At 30.6% G+C, this 18527-nt stretch overlaps 2 protein-coding genes across 3 annotated transcripts in view; one reads left to right on the forward strand and one right to left on the reverse strand.

Moving 5' to 3' along the window:
• LOC134721266 (homeobox protein 2-like) overlaps positions 1-5868 on the reverse strand; it is a 55913-nt gene extending 50045 nt beyond the window's left edge. Inside the window, exons 1-2 of the mRNA XM_063584117.1 lie at positions 5787-5868; positions 3947-4039 (exon numbers count right to left, since the gene is read on the reverse strand). Of these exons, the coding sequence (XP_063440187.1) occupies positions 3947-3956 (10 nt within the window). The 5' untranslated portion in view covers positions 3957-4039; positions 5787-5868. The remainder of the gene's footprint in view (positions 1-3946; positions 4040-5786) is intronic.
• A 32-nt stretch (positions 5869-5900) lies between these two features.
• Positions 5901-16822, forward strand: LOC134721267 (translocon-associated protein subunit alpha-like). Of its 2 annotated transcripts, none has more exons than XM_063584126.1 (9): positions 5901-6121; positions 6685-6812; positions 7575-7668; positions 8015-8142; positions 8724-8855; positions 9090-9169; positions 12407-12485; positions 12893-12986; positions 14886-16822. In XM_063584126.1, the coding sequence occupies exons 1-9, from the start codon at positions 6046-6048 to the stop codon at positions 14963-14965; spliced, it is 891 nt and encodes a 296-aa protein (XP_063440196.1). In that variant the 5' UTR covers positions 5901-6045; the 3' UTR covers positions 14966-16822. The 2 variants fall into 2 exon arrangements, with proteins under 2 accessions (XP_063440196.1, XP_063440197.1); XM_063584127.1 differs by lacking the exon at positions 5901-6121 and adding an exon at positions 6205-6226.
• Positions 16823-18527: the final 1705 nt, after the last annotated feature.

Here is an 18527-nt window from a genome sequence, read left to right on the forward strand (position 1 = left end):
AACTTGTCCATCTCATCACTGTTCCTAACAAATCCACCCCATATCTTATAACATGAGACGTTTTTGTTTACATTTAGTGATTTACTCATTTTGAAACATTTCTTTTGACATGCTATATTTGTTTCTATACAAATTATATTTCACATGTAAGACAACATAATGTTGCTACCAGTTTTTGTCAACTTGTCTGTCTGTAAATCACAATGCAAACACGGTGATTCTATAGACGTATTCAAAACAGAGAAGTCTCGCTGATGTTTGTTTATTGCTGTCACTTACAGCATGCTGAGGTTGTCCAAGAAAATCAATCACTAGTGTACTTTCCTCGCCAACCTTACATCTTTGCACTATGTAAATTAGTTTGAATGAATATCTGATGTCTATTAAACTAGTTCTATATGATCTAAAACTCCAAGGACGTGTAAAATCCAATAATTAAGTCAAATTCTTCAGAAACCTATTTTGTTAAAACATGCTTTAAAATAGTGAATTTTGAAGAGTGAATCCATCAAGTGATTAAAATATTTAGTGACAATTATTGTAATAATTGTAAAATAATAACTTTAATTAACACTGGTACCAGATTTCCTGCTTAAAATATAATCCATGTTAGAACCATAAGTAGAATAAATGTTACAGAATTTGGATTATTTTGGCAAAAATGTATTTTATCATGGTCATACACTATAAGACTGGGTGGTGACAAAAGGGGAAGAGAGGTTACACTTTCAAGGGTTCACTCACTGTTCATGTTTTGGTTGTATATTTAGATCACTACATATCAAGGGGATTATTATTTTACCCAAGGATTTGTATAGTGAGTCTCGATTATTATGGGGCGATATACAAATACCAGTACATGTACTTGTTTTATCTTTCTTGACTCATCTTTGGTTAAATGGTTTGCAAGGGAGCATTTTATACCTTATGTCCTATGTCTTTACCTAAAGATATAGTAAGGCTGGTTTTAGTGTTAAACTTTAGTAAGAGGAACCAAGCATAGTAACTAAACAGTCCAATTTCATGATTCGACTCAGGTCCCTTATAGTACAAGAAATCCCTTTCAATATGAAAAATAACCCTCCAAAGGGATTTAACTCTTCAAAACATTTTGTTAGGAAAAAAAAGAAATCTGCAAATCCACCCAATAAGGTTTGATTAATGGATTCACTGGACATTTCTTCTTATCTTACAAAAAAAAGATAATATTTCAAATTTTCATTTTTTAACAGGCTTGAAAAATATCAAATACAAATTGTTCTTTCAATCTCTTTGCCTTTCAAGGAAATGACCTTCTGCTCACAAACAACTTCAACCAGGAAGCAGACATAACAAAAACCATTGCAATGTTTATACATTGTATAACAAATTGTTGAAGTGCAGGGACATACTTTCACAGTTTGAAGGCACAGAGCATCCTAACCACCAGTAATCTTATACCATAATGACTTGGAGTAAATGTCAATTGCCATAGACTAAAAATGCTATTATTTTCCAATGACCTTTTAAAAGGACAGAGGAAACAATATTCATTTTCTAATAAGAAAAGATTCAACAAATATTCTCTCTGACCAATCTAATAGCTTCTTAAGAAGCAGGGTTATTTGCACTGTTATAACATTTTAGCATTCTTCCAATAAACAGTTTTCGGTCAATAAATTCCTCAATAATCCTGTAAATGATTGCCTGTAAGATTGAAAGTGCTGTCATAACCTTATTTTGTCTAGATTACTGTCGCTCTAATGTACTTCTTACAATGATTTCCATAAATTTATTGGTAGTGTTTTTGATTTTACCGTATTTAGATACTGAGTTACTGTTTTATCATATTCATTTACACAGTTAGAGTTTAATGTATTCATTTACATATTTACAGCGTTACATAATTACATAAAATATATACAGTGTTAGAACGATCATTTACATAATATTAAAGCATGATTAGAGTTTTAAATGTTAATAAAAAGAGATATTTAGGTTTGAAGCAACATAAGCTGTTGAATAAATGTTTAGCGATTAGACTCAAATTCTTATTTTGATTTATAACGTACTAATATTATATTTCCAGATTACAAAAAGTCCCCCAATAAACCTTATCTTTCATTTTTATGACTGAGCAAGCTTAGCACATACACAAACTTCTCCATCTAAGGATCAAATTGAATGTGGCCTCAATACGAATTCAAATTTGGTACAATTATTGACCTACAAGCCAACAACACATGAGCATCAACTTTGAGCTTATTTTGACAATATCTAACCAAACTGACTGCTAAAAGCGAAAAAAAAAATCAAATCAAATATTACATTTTCTGTCATTAAGATTATTAAAAAAATGTTTAAAACCTCAAAAACAAATAGCATGAAACTCCATCAGTCAAATAAGAGCAGTTTCAAAGATGTAATTCTTTCTGTACGGTATGGAAATTTAAGTGGGAACTCATGGAAACACTTTGTAGACCATCTACATTACTTTGCAGAATAATTAAGTAATTGTTATTTGCTTAATGCCCAGTGGCAAATATTTCTGGCCAAGATCAAAATAATAATAATGACCTGTCAATCAAATGTGTTGTATTTGATTCACAGGTTCTGCATAGTTGGTCAAAAAGTATAAAGGGTGGAATTTCAATTGTAACTGGAATATGAAGGGTCAGAAACATTTCCTTACAACAGGCCACCTATGGACCCTTTAAAGAGTTGTTACAAGTATTTATGAACATGCAAGGAAAGTGACACACTAAGTAAACCACACATTGATAGACCACCAGATGTGGCTGTTAATCAATACATCCTGCAAAAGTAACTGGACTCTCTCTTACACATGATTTATACTGTTTGATTGGAAAAGTGTTTATACCCCAGTAATGAGGAAACCAGTAGTAGCATTTTATAGCATGATAATTTCAAATTTAGATAATGTCCTGGTCAATCATTTGTCAATGGTGCATGTAGACTGAATATAATAAATTTTGTATTCTACAACTTTCAGCCAATCAATTTGTTTAATAAACAGTTAAAGGGAAACAACTCTAACTAGTTACTGAAAAAGCTACAGTTTGAAACAAACATATATTACTATCCATTTAACTTAAGTCCAAATTAATATTTACCCTTAACCCTTTCCTCCATTGAAATTTTTTTTTGCATACTTGATTCGCATAGGATTTTTTTAATAAAATGCTGAACATATGCTTTGAAGCATTAAGGCATTGCGAAAAACAAATATTTCATCAAATAAATTAAAGTAGGATATTCCTATGATATTCCTTTTCATATTGGATACAAATTTTATTAATTCAACTGCAAACACTTTGTAGTCAAAGTGTTTCAACTGAGGTACTACACAGGCGTCAAAAGGCGTCATTATGGAGTAAGGGGGGTGGCGTCAAAAGGAGTCATTATGGAGGAAAGGGTTAATGTTTCTCCCTATATATTCCAAATCTTTAACCTAATTTTGCCCATTTGAAATAGAAGATGAAAATGGAGACAATATGTGGCATTGGTGGTTCTCTCATTGATATACTTATTTGTTTTGGTTTTTTTCATTGTCAAAAGCTGTATTGATGTTTATAATTGCTAATATCCATTTCAATTGAACTTTGGTGAATATTTGTCTCATTGGCAACCATACCACATCTCATTGTTTGTATATGTATTCCACACATCTTTGTTTATACAAATGTACATTTTCTTTACTATATTGGAAGAGTTTTTCTGTATCAACCTACATCATGAACAATTAAAGCAACAAACTTAAGCTAAATTGTTAAGCAATTAGTATAGAAGTGAAAGGACAAAGCCTTCTGAATAAGCATGTAAATTAACCAAACCAGGCTAAGATTTAACTACAACAACCACTTATAATGTGGATAAGCATAATAATCTGTCAAGACTGTGGCAGGTATGGTTTGAATGTATTGGTAAATATTCATCAATCACTTACCTTTTGTCATTTCTTTACTTATCTATACATATTTTGTGTCTTATACTAGCTGCCCATGGATTTTAAATTCTTCAGTCAAACTCTTAATTAATCCTGCAAAATAAAAGTTCTGACATTATATAGCTTTTTGGAATTGTTTATTTTATTATGTTTTAAATTGATGAATTTTGCTCTGGTTTACCTGTAAAGCACAATATTGACATAATTGTCCTATGAAATATTGTCCACAAATTAAATATCTTACCCCACCAAATTCTGTATGTACATGTCCCTAGTGTAGTCTAGAGTTTGTAATTTAGTGGTTGTTATTGGTTGCTGCATTTGCCAAATTTGTTTTTTTATTTATTATTTTGCATAATTAGGCAGTGCTTTTTTTTTTAATTTTAAATGCTGAACATTTTAACATGTCATGGCCTATTGGTTTTGTTCATTGAAGAAGCTGATTGTCAGGGCAACCTACAAAAGAAGTCATGCAAATTACCTTAAAGCAAATAAGTTCAAAGAGATGTAACTCCTAGAAAAAAAATTGAATATAATTTCCTGTCCATATGCACATCTACATAGTATGTACTTATTATCTTAAAAGATTTCATGAAATTCTGTTGTGTAGTTTCAGAGGAGTTGTGATGACAAACTGTTGCAGTAGTACATTAAAGTAAATAAGTTCAAAGGGAGTAATTAAAAAAAAACTGAATCGTAATTTCCTGTCGATATGCATACTACATAGTATGTCCTTAATATCGTTTTGAAGGTATCTGGTAGCCCTTAACACAGGATTATTATATATATTCTCTAATGGAGAAAACTTTCTTGTTCAAACATTAGCAAAGTATAAATAATAGATATCAGCTTAACAAATAACCAATACCTTATATTTACATGTATAGTCACTTTAATAACAACAACTTTAAATAAATGTCCCATTAACCATTTTGATTATTTATTGCAACAACTCTTAACATAAAATTAATTAAAAAAAAAGACCAAAAACCAAGAATGTGTCCATAGTACATGGATGCCCCACTCACACTTATCATTTTCCATGTTCAGTAAACAATGAAATGGGGGTTGAAATTCTAATTTTGGCATTTAATTTAGAATGATCATATCAGAAGGAACAGGTGTACTTAGTTTCAAGTTGATTGGACTTCAACTTCATCAAAAACTACCTTCAAAAACTTTAACTTGAACTTCGCACTATAATTTTTTATGTTCAGTGGACCGTGAAATAGGGTCAAAACTTTAATTTGGCATTAAAATTAGAAAGATCATATCATGGGGAACATGTGTACTACGTTTACTATCGTAGGTGGGGCATAAAAATGAATTCAAAATTATAAAAAAAAGAGATTAAAATGTATCTTAACTATAAATGTTACAAACATAAATTATCTTTGTATGTTATGGTTTAAATAGCTAGGGGTGTCTGTATGATCCAAATTATTGGTTATTCAGTTTGAGGCATAGCCATTGTGAGTCGACCAAGAATTAGTCAATCGAAAAAATAAATTTATTGAAATAAATTATGTAAAAATATAATTTATTAAAAAGAATGACCAATAACAAAATAACAATGTCTGAAGTATAAATATTTCGAAGTTCTGTAGTATATTTAGGTTATTCTTTGGTGTTCTGTTGTAAAAAGACCCTCCCTATCTTCCAGTGCATGATTTATAAGACAAGGTACGAGTTGTCATGGGACGAGATGACCTGGTACGGGTAGACAATCGTACGAGTTAACTCGATAACGTATTTTCTTAGATAGAATTAGGGGAGTAATGCCTTCATACAAATGCATAGAATGTAATAGAAAATCATAAGTTTGGTGACACGTTATTACATGTTTTTGAAAAGAATACAGATGTAGTTTTCAGAATTTTCCCGCAGGGCACTTCATTTTTACATGTTGCTTCCGGTTACATTTATTGTTAGAAGATATCCTATTGGTGCAGATTTTGTAAAAGTTTTGTAACAACCAATCAAATTTATTAATACAACTACGTCCATTAACTACACCGGTAGCCGTTGAAAGAAAAGAAGAGGCTGTGTAAAATCAGTAATCATCCATCTCACTGTTTGTTATCGTGAACAAATTAACAATGAAAAGTTTTCTTGGGAAGTTTTTGTTTCTTTTGTTGTTGGTTTTACCAACAACCTTGATGATATTTGAATCTGGTAAGTACTTTCCCTTTCGAGATGTCAAACTTCACTTCTGATACGTGGCACTTTTGTGCCACATAGTTGTACATGAGTCCCACTTTACCGCACCAACATGATGCAGTATTAAATCTGTTATGTTGCTTAAATATTTTGCCTGTTTTGAAGGCTAAGTTTTTAAACTTTTCGAATGACCCGTTATGTTAAAACAAAGAGTCCATACGTGGCAACTGAAAAATGCATACTGTTTTGTTTATATAGAGCTTTTCCTTCTAGTTACATGTAACTTGTCAAAACTAATATGACTGTATACAATTTGTATCAAGATTCATCATGTCAAATGATAATTTGTAGGTGCAATTGAAATAGACTTTATATTTTAAATTTTAAACAATAAAAGTACATGTATATACCAAATTATTATGTTGACCTACATGTTCCATATTTTTGGGTTCACTGAACTTTAAGTGATAGTTTTTACTCAGAGAGGAACATTTTATGCAGTGAATGCGTCTTGTTTAATTATTTATTGGTTCAAGTACTTTTTACACGTAAATTTATAATATATGTGTTCATTTTAGGAAAGTCTATAGCTTTCGCAGCAGAAGATGGAGGAGGTGATGCTATGGAAGGTGAGGATGAAGATGTTAATGTAGAGACTGAGGGTGGTGAAGAAGAACCAGAAGCTGCTGTCACAGAAACAGAAAAGGTATTGGCTCTTGAACATGTATAAAAATGCATGTATTTTATGGAGGTTTTCTAAGTTTAATGAAAACAACTTTACAAGTGCATGTACATGTATATTGCTTATTTAAAAACATAATGAAACCTACTCTAGAAGGTGTATTATTTATTTTCACTGCTAGAATTTGGTAGAAATTGAAATTTTGAAAACTTCAAAAACAAACAAAGGAATATTTTATTAAACCAGTTAAGACCATGCTACCATGTTCTGTTACAACAGAAATCATTTGAATACAAATCCTTTCCTTGAAAATGTACAACGAACATGAAGAATTGATTGATCACAAAAGTGACATGAAAGAACAACAGCAGATATTAAATCCATTATGACAAATATATGTTTACTACAGTACATTTTTACTTAATGACAAACAATAAAAGTACATGTATAAACCAAATTATTATCTACATGTTCAATATTTTTGGGTTCACTGAACTTGAAGTGATAGTTTTTACTCACAGAGTGGAACATTTTATGCAGTGAATTTGTCTTGTTTAATTATTTATTCGTTCAAGTACTTTTTACACATATATATGTGTTCATCATCTCCCAGGATCAAAATTTTACTATTTATTTGATTTAAAGTATTAAATTGAGTTGCAAAATTTGTCTATAATATAACATTGCTATTCCCAAAAAACTGTTTTTTGAACATTTAAACTAAATAAATTATAAACAAGCATTTTTACCGTACATATACTATTGAATGTTTGCTATCATTTCTAGGGAGAGGGAGAGGAAGAAGAAGAAACAACACAATTAAAACCTTCTGAAGATGCTGATGTTATAACTCTTTTTACCAAGCCCACTGGTACAACAGGTAATTAATTTGTTTAAGTGGTATATCAAAAAAGTATTTAAATATATCATATTATTTAGTGGCAGTAATCTAGAAATAAGGAATTTATACTTGGGAGTTTTCTAAAGTTTCTTTGAAGGTTTTGTATATTACAGAATGAAACCTATTAACTTTGCCTTAAAAACTGAAAACCATTTTCAGTTCTGAATCTAAACTTAATATATTTTATGTACAAGAGGCTTTGTCCTCAATAACAAAGTAAAAACACTGAACATTGAATTCAATAGTGTAGGAAGTTTTATTTTTACACAATTGAACCAGTATGTAGTTCGTCATTTATTCTAACTTTCTGTTTGCTTTATTATAGATTTGCCAGCTGGTAAACTAGTGAGATTTTTGGTAGGATTTACAAACAAAGGAGATAAAAAGTTCACCCTTGAATCATTGGGAGCATCATTCCGTTATCCACAGGACTACAACTTCTTCATCCAAAATGTATGTTATCTAATATGTACACATGTATACTATGTGTTTGTAGAATACTTTAAACAACTTTTATGTAAAATAATGTTTTTTTTGTAGAATTCTTTGTTCACATCTCAAGCAAACATTAAGTTAAAAACATGCTTCATTCAAATTTTGTGCATTAGGTCTGTTCTATCTGTTATGTAATAGTTGGGTGTTCTAGTAGTGTCAGAGAGTAGTGTAATAGGTCATATTGAGTTGCTTTGATATTGATTGCTTTTTCATTATGTAGAATGTTATCGATTGTCTTTACAAACAACTAGTCACAAATGCTACATTTTTTCAATGTGATGCATTCTAGCGTTTTACTTTAACCTATCTTGGTCATGAAGTGGTGTTTGATAAGATACCACAGACTTTGAGATCTACCTCTTTTGTTTTTGGTTTGTTTTAAAAAAAAATACCTCTTTTGATTGTCTGCTGGCTGGCTATAGAAACGCATTATAAAATGTACATAGTAATAATGGTACAGTATACAAACATTCAATATAAGTAATAGCTGTTAATTTATAGAAGAACTGGAAATTAATGTTGCCTTTTTCTTCTTTCAGTTCACTGCCGCCACTTACAACATGGAGGTTGAAGCCAAGCGTCAGGCTACTGTTGAATATGCATTCAGTCCACCAGAATCATTCGCTGCAAGACCATTTGGATTGACCATCCTTCTGGACTACAAAGATGAGGTGAGAATTTTATTATAAAAAAAACAAGTATGAAATGATTAACCATGTTGACAACCAAAGAAAAGCTGGAATCTTCCTTGAGCTTCGTAGACACAAGCAGTACTAATGCCTGACAAAAGGAATAACCTGCTACAAATTAAAGTTTTAGTGGAACTCGCTATTTCAGAATTATCTGTTAAATGTGTTATTCATGAGATAATTTTTTTATGGTTTTACTTGTATGTTACTTTTTAGGATGGCAATTCATTCCAGAACGCTGTATTTAATGAGACCGTGAATATCATTGAACCTGATGAAGGACTAGATGGTGAAACGTAAGTTTAATCAAATTTATCAAAATGTCTTGATGCAGAAAAATTGATTCTAGTGAATATAGAAATTAAAAACCTATTGGTTTGATATCTGTCTTAGATATATTCAATTCAATTTATACAAGCTTGTCAGTGATACAGGATTATTCATTATTTTTTAAACCATAACTAAATCTTTATCTATTGTTTGTCAAAGATGCAAGCTGTGATTCTGTGGTTGAAGGTACAAAATGTAGTTCAATGTTTCTTCAAGATGCTGCAGCTGGCATTTGTAAAAGTTAACTTGTACAGTACGGGTAGGGACTTATTTTTATGGATGTCTTAATCCGTCTAGTCGGATATGAATAATCGGACATTTTTATGGTAGGTAGTATGGTCATTAATCAACAAATCCAGGTGTGATTGGCAATATATTTGTCCTTTCATCATAATCCGTGCTGCTAGAATTACGGTTCACTGATTTCAGAATCAGGTTACCTGTAATTTTAACCTCTCGGTCACTTTATTGATTACATCGTTTTTGACATAAAATATTTTTACAGGTGAAGTACTGGAGAAAACTTTGTTTTAATAAAAATAGCCTATTTTTTTAATTATAGTTTTTTATATTTCAAATGCTATTTATTTTCTAATTTTTTCCTCAAAATTATTTTTGTTCTATGTTCTTTGTTGTTGTTTTTTTTTTTTTCGTGTATCTGTTTCTTATTTGTTTGCATAAAATTTCAAACATAAATATTTTTACATGTATTCTATTTCTGGAAGCTTACGGTTATTTTTGTTTTACTCGTAAATCCATTAGCAGAATGCTGTCTCCAGGTTTAGTTTGACGCGGCCACATGCAAAATATTTCTATATGTATTTAATATTAGTCTGTGTTGGGTCAGTTCCGAGATAAAAAAAAATAATTACAGTGAGCAATACTTGTATATTATTTAGTAGCTTGCTGATTCTTTGTAGTTTTTACTTTTTACTGTAAACAATTTATTGTCCGAAACTTCAAAGTTGGAGATGTATCAATAAAATAGAACGCAAATAATAACACTAGAAGAAGATATTGATTCTTCCCGGATATAAGTTTATTTTAAGATTTCCGTGTTTGTTCGTTATGCGAAATTTATATAATTGATCTGCATTTGGGGGTAGGGGGTAAATAGGGTCCGGATCTCGAAATCCCGGCTTAAAACACGAAGTCCCAAGGTCCCGTATTTAAATAAATCAAAATCCCGACATCGCGAAAAAAAGAATTCCCAGATCCCGAAAGTGTTAATCCCGAACTTAAATTAATTGCGTAATATTAATATTACGCACAATCCATGTAAAAAAGGAAACTTGTATGTTATATATTTTTAACAGCAATTTGTTAAGAAAAATTTGCCGCGAAAAGATAATTCCATGATACACATATTAGTGATCAACAGCATGTGCACGTGGTTGAACTTTAACTTGACTCCACTCGCAATTTTATTAAATGCTAATAAAAGATGTTAAAGATCGATTTTGTCCACTGCACGAGATTTTTATATGGCGGGAAATGTCGTAACAGTAAACTCAGGTGACCTTACTGAACGACCGTGGGAAAATCCATTCATGATTAAATTTGATGTGGAATGATTGACAGTATTGTGCGTTAGTTTTGAGGCTCTTGATCGATTGACCAGAATAGAAATTTAATCGATTTACATACATGTAAAATCAAAACAAGATTTAGTCTTCTTTAACTATTTTTTGTTTTATTTTTATCAGTCATTTCCCGGATTCCCATTTAAATATTCTACTTTGGAGAACTCCATTAAACTTCGGAAATAATACAACATCGATTTAAAAATTCTTACAGACTGCGCGAGCTATAGAATGACTAGAAGTACGACGAAAAGTAAACACAGCTGATCATGAATAGTACGATTAGCCTTCAACCCCATTGGGGTATAAATTTGCATTTATTCAATAAACTATAAATTTTGATTTTCGTGTCTCGATTCGTAAAATATATTTATAATAAAAACACCGGCGATTTTCATAAAAGAGTGGACTGAGACATGAAAATAGACAACGGACAGAAAGTCACAGGACATAAAGTCACAAATTTGACAGGACAAAAAGTCACAGGACAGAAAGGCAATATCTCGAATGTCAACAATTTTTTGTTAAATTAAAAATAGGAATCGAAATATGATCACGGCGTTATAAATATTGTATTTAAAGAAACCAATTGTTTGACTTTCAAAGAGATTAACGGGAAATATGTCAAAATAGAAAACACGAGTGATCTGTCTGACCAAAATGTTTTACTTGCGAGAAATGATTGACAGGTGTGATTTGATGTAGAGGCTCCGACGGGGAAAGTTGTATCAAAAGGAAAATAACTTTATTCACAAAGCCTATACATATTTTATAAATACGATATGTTGGCCTTATACTTAAAATTGTGTTTCTAATAATAACATATAAAGGAACAGGACATTAAAAGGGGGAAAATAATATAACCATCAATGAAAACTCGTATAGTTTACGGGATTGATGTCTCAACAATTTGATTTAAACTTCGATTGAAAACAGTCTTGGTTGTTATTAGGCTTATTATTTTGAATTAGATGAAATATTTACGGTTTACAAATACAAATGCAAATACAAAATAGTTTATTGGCACAAAACTATTATAATAATTGGCAACACAATATATTGTTAAAAATCGTCTTTATTTCATTTTCAAATTATAAAAAAAAAAATCCCACATTCATGATATTTAATTTTAATTTTAATTCTAAATATTTAATTTTTAATTTTAATTCTTATATTTAATTTTAATTTCAATTCTTTCTCTTTGAATACAAAACAATATTTTACATTTATCTATTCTCCATAAATACAAATATATCTGTACAGGTAAAATTTAATTCTAATCAAGCTGGTACAGATTGATTTACGACCTTCCACTTGGATATTGCACAGCAGGTGTTTATTACTCTGGGACAACTGTCCGACCAGTCTGACATCTAGACGGATTAAGGCTTCCATAAAAATAAGTCCCTACCTGTACTGTATGTATTATTGAATATTAACTGTACCATGCATATCATATTTCATGAGGTAAATCCTCATTCTACTCGGTTATGTATTACAATTAGTTTAAGTTAATGTTTGGGTCAAGTTTCAAGAGGTCTGCAAATGTATTAAAATAAATAACAATAATAACTTGTAGTTAACAAGCATTTCTAAATTATAAACTGTATTTTCTTTCAGATTTTTCCTGTATGTATTTTTGGCAGCATTAGCAGTACTACTTATGGTAGGAGCACAACAATTCCTTGGAACTTTCAGCGTAAGTAATAACTATCATCCTCCTAGTATTGATACATTATTGGTATATCATCTATAGTTAACAAATTAAATTATTTTTGTATTAAATAGTATTATGTTTTTGGTCAATACCAGTTCCATTAAATTTCCTGGCAACAAACCAAGAGGAGATTTTGATGTGCCAACATTAATTGTAAAAGCTGTAAATGAAAAATGGGAACTTTAATTCTAGGTATAGACATTTTTTATTTTGTACTATACTGATGAATCTTGTGCAAGTGAAAAGATGAAATACTCAAATAGTTTCATATTAAATCAAGTTCTTTTTCACAATTCAGGAAAATGGTTTTAAGTAAGGGTGTATGAATTATTAGAGGTATATGTGTGATCTGATTTCAATTGTACAACATTTTCTTCTTATTATTTTAGAGAAAGCATCTATCTAAACCAAAACCAAAGGTAGAAATGGGAACACAGAACTCAGACATTGATTACGACTGGATCCCAAAGGAAGCCCTTCAAAGTAAGAATTGGGTTTATCAGTGCAATAAATATAAATGGGTTGAAAACGTTCTTTTAGCCATTCAGCATACTGAATTAACAATTACCTGTGTTAATATTTTGTCTTTTCTAGGTGTGTACAAATTATAACATGCATTCTAGTTTTCCAAGCATAAATACTGATAAGAAAATGGTTGGTGCAAGTTCCAGCAAGTGATAGATTATACAATATCTTTCAACTTTCTTGAGACTTGCTAAAATAAGATTGAGGATGTTTGACTTTCATAATCTCTTGGTGGGTTATGGAGGGTTAGGAATTCTCTAACATAATACTAAAAAAAAAAATTTTGTAACTAATCTGATTGTGCAGTGTTCATCATGGTCTGCAAAATAACTTTATCTAAAAGAAACTTCTTGATTTAAAAAATCTTTGGGCGCAAGTTCCAGCAAGTGATAGATTATACAATATCTTTCAACTTTCTTGAGACTTGCTAAAATAAGATTGAGGATGTTTGACTTTCATAATCTCTTGGTGGGTTATGGAGGGTTAGGAATTCTCTGACATGCTAAAAATCTATTTTACAACCATACAGATTTAACATGGTTCATCTGACCTTAATGTCTTTTTCATGGATCAATGATGATGTCAATTTTATGCCATAACTCAAGTAGACAGATACTTTATCTAAAAGTCTTTCTTCAACACAAAATGCATAATGATCAGTAAATTGGGCAATACTTTTGTGTTTTATAAAAAAATCTTGTGTCTTACTTTTTTTTCAAAAATCCTTTCTGAAACTACTGAGTCCTTGCAAACACCTGTTTAGAAGAATTTTGGTCTGGTGTTGTAAGCATTCATAAATAATAACCACTTTGCAAGTGTGTAGAAATACTGATATGAAAAACTTCTTGGGTTGCAAGTTCCAGCAAGTGATAGATTATACAATATCTTTCAACTTTCTTGAGACTTGCTAAAATAAGATTGAGGATGTTTGACTTTCATAATCTCTTGGTGGGTTATGGAGGGTTAGGAATTCTCTGACATGCTAAAAATCTATTTTACAACCATACAGATTTAACATGGTTCATCTGACCTTAATGTCTTTTTCATGGATAAATGATGATGTCAATTTTATGCCATAACTCAAGTAGACAGATACTTTATCTAAAAGTCTTTCTTCAACACAAAATGCATAATGATCAGTGAATTGGGCAATACTTTTGTGTTTTATAAAAAAATCTTGTGTCTTACTTTTTTTTCAAAAATCCTTTCTGAAACTACTGAGTCCTTGCAAACACCTGTTTAGAAGAATTTTGGTCTGGTGTTGTAAGCATTCATAAATAATAACCACTTTGCAAGTGTGTAGAAATACTGATATGAAAAACTTCTTGGGTTGCAAGTTCCAGCAAGTGATAGATTATACAATATCTTTCAACTTTCTTGAGACTTGCTAAAATAAGATTGAGGATGTTTGACTTTCATAATCTCTTGGTGGGTTATGGAGGGTTAGGAATTCTCTAACATAATGCTAAAAAAGTTAATTTTGTAACTAATCTGATTGTGCAGTGTTCATTAGTCTGCAAAATAACTTTATCTAAAAGAAACTTCTTGATTTAAAAAAATCTTTGGGCGCAAGTTCCAGCAAGTGATAGATTATACAATATCTTTCAACTTTCTTGAGACTTGCTAAAATAAGATTGAGGATGTTTGACTTTCATAATCTCTTGGTGGGTTATGGAGGGTTAGGAATTCTCTGACATTTTCTAAACAATTATTTCATCATTGATTGGATCTTTATTTGTAAGTTACTATATACCTGTAAGTACAAAGTATTGTAATGTATATTTTCAGATTTTTTTAAAGTTCAACTAATGCAAACACATGCTACAGATAGTTAATTATTGTTTTTTTATTTTTCAGAAAACTCCCCTGGCCGCTCTCCGAAACAATCGCCGAGACAGAGGAGGAGCAAGAGAGCCACAAGTTCAGGCGAAGAATAATTCTAGAGTTGCTGTGTATCATACAAATGTCAATTAAGCTCAACCTATTAATCCCTTTTCAGCGAAAGTATAGTAGTTACATAGACTGCAAGGCTATTATTAAATTGTTCACACGAAATCATGTAATTCTCTAACTTGGCATGCTGTTAATTAGTTCGTTTTAAATTATTCCGCAACTCAGAAAGATATATTGCATTTAAAAATATTTGTTTTGATAAAATATGTTGTTTAAGAGTTTAAGCCAACTTATTGTATTAAATACATTTTATTGTTGTGTCTCATGATGGAAAAATTTGACCAATCATATCATCCAAAAAATGCTAGCTTTATATGTTAAAACTTTTGACACATTTTTTTTATCAGATCATAAGTTTGGCTATAAAAGAAGAGCTAATCTATCATATCATTGTTGAAAGATGGTGTAAAATTTGAAGTTTAAAATTTTATCAAAACAAGTACTTTTATAGAGTGAGAGATGAATGAAAGTATTATGCAATTGTGATTTTGTAAATTGTGATAGTTATTTTGAGCATGACAATATTTGGTAAAACCACCTTTTCTGTATGATGATATACTTATTGTGAATGTTGTAAATTTAGTGACGGTATTCAGAAAAGTAGAAATGCATTGATTTTAGTATTACCCAACACAATCTATTTCAGAGCTGTCCCATGGGGAAAGTTATTCCAAAAAGATTATTGCCCTCTTTCATACATTTATAGAATGATGTAAAATATGTGTAACTAAAAAATCATTGCCCCCTACCATAAACTACAGGGTTAGGAAATTCTGTACATTACTTCCATTTAAAAAGTGCTGCACTGCATTTCTGAAGTATTACAGTTTATTCCATATATGGCAGCTTAGAAACGAGTAAGTGATTTAAAACATTGAATTAAATATAATTATTTATAGCAGAATACATCAAAATTTCATACATGTTTAACCAATGCAAGTTACAAATGATGAAACACATTCTGTGGTCTGAAACATATCATGCACAAAATGAATTGATTACAGATTATTGTATGTATGGTGTATGATTGGATTTAGGTTGTGAATATGTTCTGGGTGATGGTACATTCCAAACTTCTTTTTTCTAGTCATGCCTTCCTGTTAAATGATTAATTTTGGTATCTGTTTAATTAATAGTAGTTATTATTCTGTGCAAACTTCTAGAAGATCAGCTTTCACAGTAAAACTAAAAAGAAAATATCAAAATGCACTAGCTTTAATTAATTTCTTGCTTATTTGTGTTAATATACAACTTGTGTGTCTAAGAATAAGTATTGTTATATGAATTTATGTAGAGGTTGACTAATTTGAAACTTGTCTGAAATTAGATATGAACCTTAAGAAGGAATAGTGTTGAAGCATGTTTTATGAGACTTAATGACCATTACTTGAAGTGTAATAACTATATATTTTAATTTACAAACTTGAGAATAGTTGTGCTCTATGTTTTTTCATATTTCTTTCTAAATTGATACACTTGTTCAAAAAAAATACTGTACCAACTTAATTTCAACCAGACTACCCTATGCAACATTTTTTTTATTATTAATATGAAGATGTATATGACATGTTATTAGGACTGGAACTAAGTCTTGTCCATCTAAGGGTCTAATAGTGTTTTAAACTGATATTTGGTGCTGAGCTTCACCAGTTAACTATGTGATATTTATGCTTAGCTGAAAGGAAGTACAAAATGAATGCTATATTATCTTATGACTCAGCAAGATTAATGACAGTTGTCTATTGTGAGTTTGTTGCATAGTATCATTTGTATAAATGACGAGTTATTATGGTCTCAAAACGATTTTTACATTAAAACAATAAAAATATCTCTACATGTTTTGATAGTGTTTCAGTTTTTTTTCTGACATGGTTGTTGTCTCTTTGACACATTCCCCATTTCCATTCTCAATTTTATTATTCAAATATCTTCTGTGAAACCACTGGATCAATGTTGTTCTGGATATGTTTCTAATGCGAGTAATGGTATCTTGCATATAGATTGTGTTTTGTGTGTTTAAATGTTCCTATCAATAAACATGGATTTCATTGCTAAACAATGGAACAAAAATGGCAGGGCTTCTGATATTAAAGCTGCTTAATTGAGATATTACTAATTAAAAAATTGAAGTAACCCAAATAATTTCACTTTAAAGGAGGGTCTTACGATACCCAAGAGATGTTCAAACTCGGAAATAAGAATACACTGACAAAACCATTGCAAAAATACAGACCAATAAACAACCGAGCGACACAAACCCTACAAGAAAACTGGGGTGCATTGTAGTGCTAGCAGATCCTGCTCCACTTGAGACACAGGTCAAGTTGCCAAAGTTAACCTCTGTTGATGAGTATTAATTCAAGTGCTTAATCACAAGATAGCACAAAATTATGGTTATGACTATTGGAACATAAATTGTCACATATTCCAAAACGGTTGATCAACTGATGGTGGCAGATGTTGCAATCTGGTTACAAGTTCCTATTTTGTTTTTACTTGCCTGTATGACTAATGCATCAAGAACATCAAGGTTGGTTCAATACATATAACTAAAAATGACAATTGACCCACCTTCTTATACTTCAACTGAATGACCACCATCAGGTTGACTATTTTTTTTGGGGGTGTGAATCCATGATTTTGTAAACTCGAAATTACAGGGTAAAGGTGCTTTACATTTATTTATGATAAGGGTTAAAAAAAAACAGTCGATTCGTGTATGATTCAAGGCTACTAACAGATTTCAATGAGTGGGATAAGACATTACCCCTAATTGGTGTTACTGTGCTTATCCAGTGACCTTTGGGGTATCACATTAGCAAAGACCAAAACAGTTTACCAAATTGCAGTCAGATTTCTACTCCAACTAACTGATCAACTGGTAAAATATTTTAGCAGATTGCTCAAGTGAAATGTTGTTAGTATGAAGTGAGTGCTGTAAAATAAAAAGTTATACTTACCATCCAGATGCAGTCAGTTGATACCTTTGTCATTCATTTCTAACACAAATAATATCTTACTATAGTATGAGTCACTGAATAAAATGGTCTAATTTTAACATGGAAACTTCTATCATAAATAAATATTATAAATGAATAGTTCAAAACATTGTTTTGTAGGTTTATATTCTATAGCTTTGTCTTCTAAGATGAAGTTATTGTGCAATTGTGATTCGAATAACATTTTGTATACAAATTACTGATCTGCTGGCAATAAAGGGAAATAATTTACATTACAAATAATCAGCAAAATTTTGTTCTGTCTGACAAATATCAAATTTCCCCATTTAATTTGTTGTAACATTATTTCTGTTATTATTTAACTTTTATCCTCTGTTCTAAAACAAACAATGAAACTTATTTAATGATGAAAGACGATTAACAGCTGTTTTGCAAAATGTTGAATTGTTCAAAGTATAAAGGATTGTCTACCAAGGAGTACAAGATATCTTATAAGCAGTATTTTGCAAAACCTTTCTAATTTGTGTTTTACATGCCCTTCAATTTCATACTAATTTTGCATTTCATTTTTTTTTTTATGAATCTT

The sequence above is a fragment of the Mytilus trossulus genome, chromosome 6 (assembly GCF_036588685.1).
Source record: "Mytilus trossulus isolate FHL-02 chromosome 6, PNRI_Mtr1.1.1.hap1, whole genome shotgun sequence".
Taxonomy (NCBI): Eukaryota; Metazoa; Mollusca; class Bivalvia; order Mytilida; family Mytilidae; genus Mytilus; species Mytilus trossulus.

Coding starts and splice junctions, on each gene's coding strand:
- LOC134721267 (XM_063584126.1), top strand. CDS start 6,046: ATGAAAAGTTTTCTTGGGAAGTTTTTGTTTCTTTTGTTGTTGGTTTTA. Junction 7,669..8,014: donor CAAGCCCACTGGTACAACAG/GTAATTAATTTG, acceptor GCTTTATTATAG/ATTTGCCAGCTGGTAAACTA. Junction 9,170..12,406: donor GAAGGACTAGATGGTGAAAC/GTAAGTTTAATC, acceptor ATTTTCTTTCAG/ATTTTTCCTGTATGTATTTT.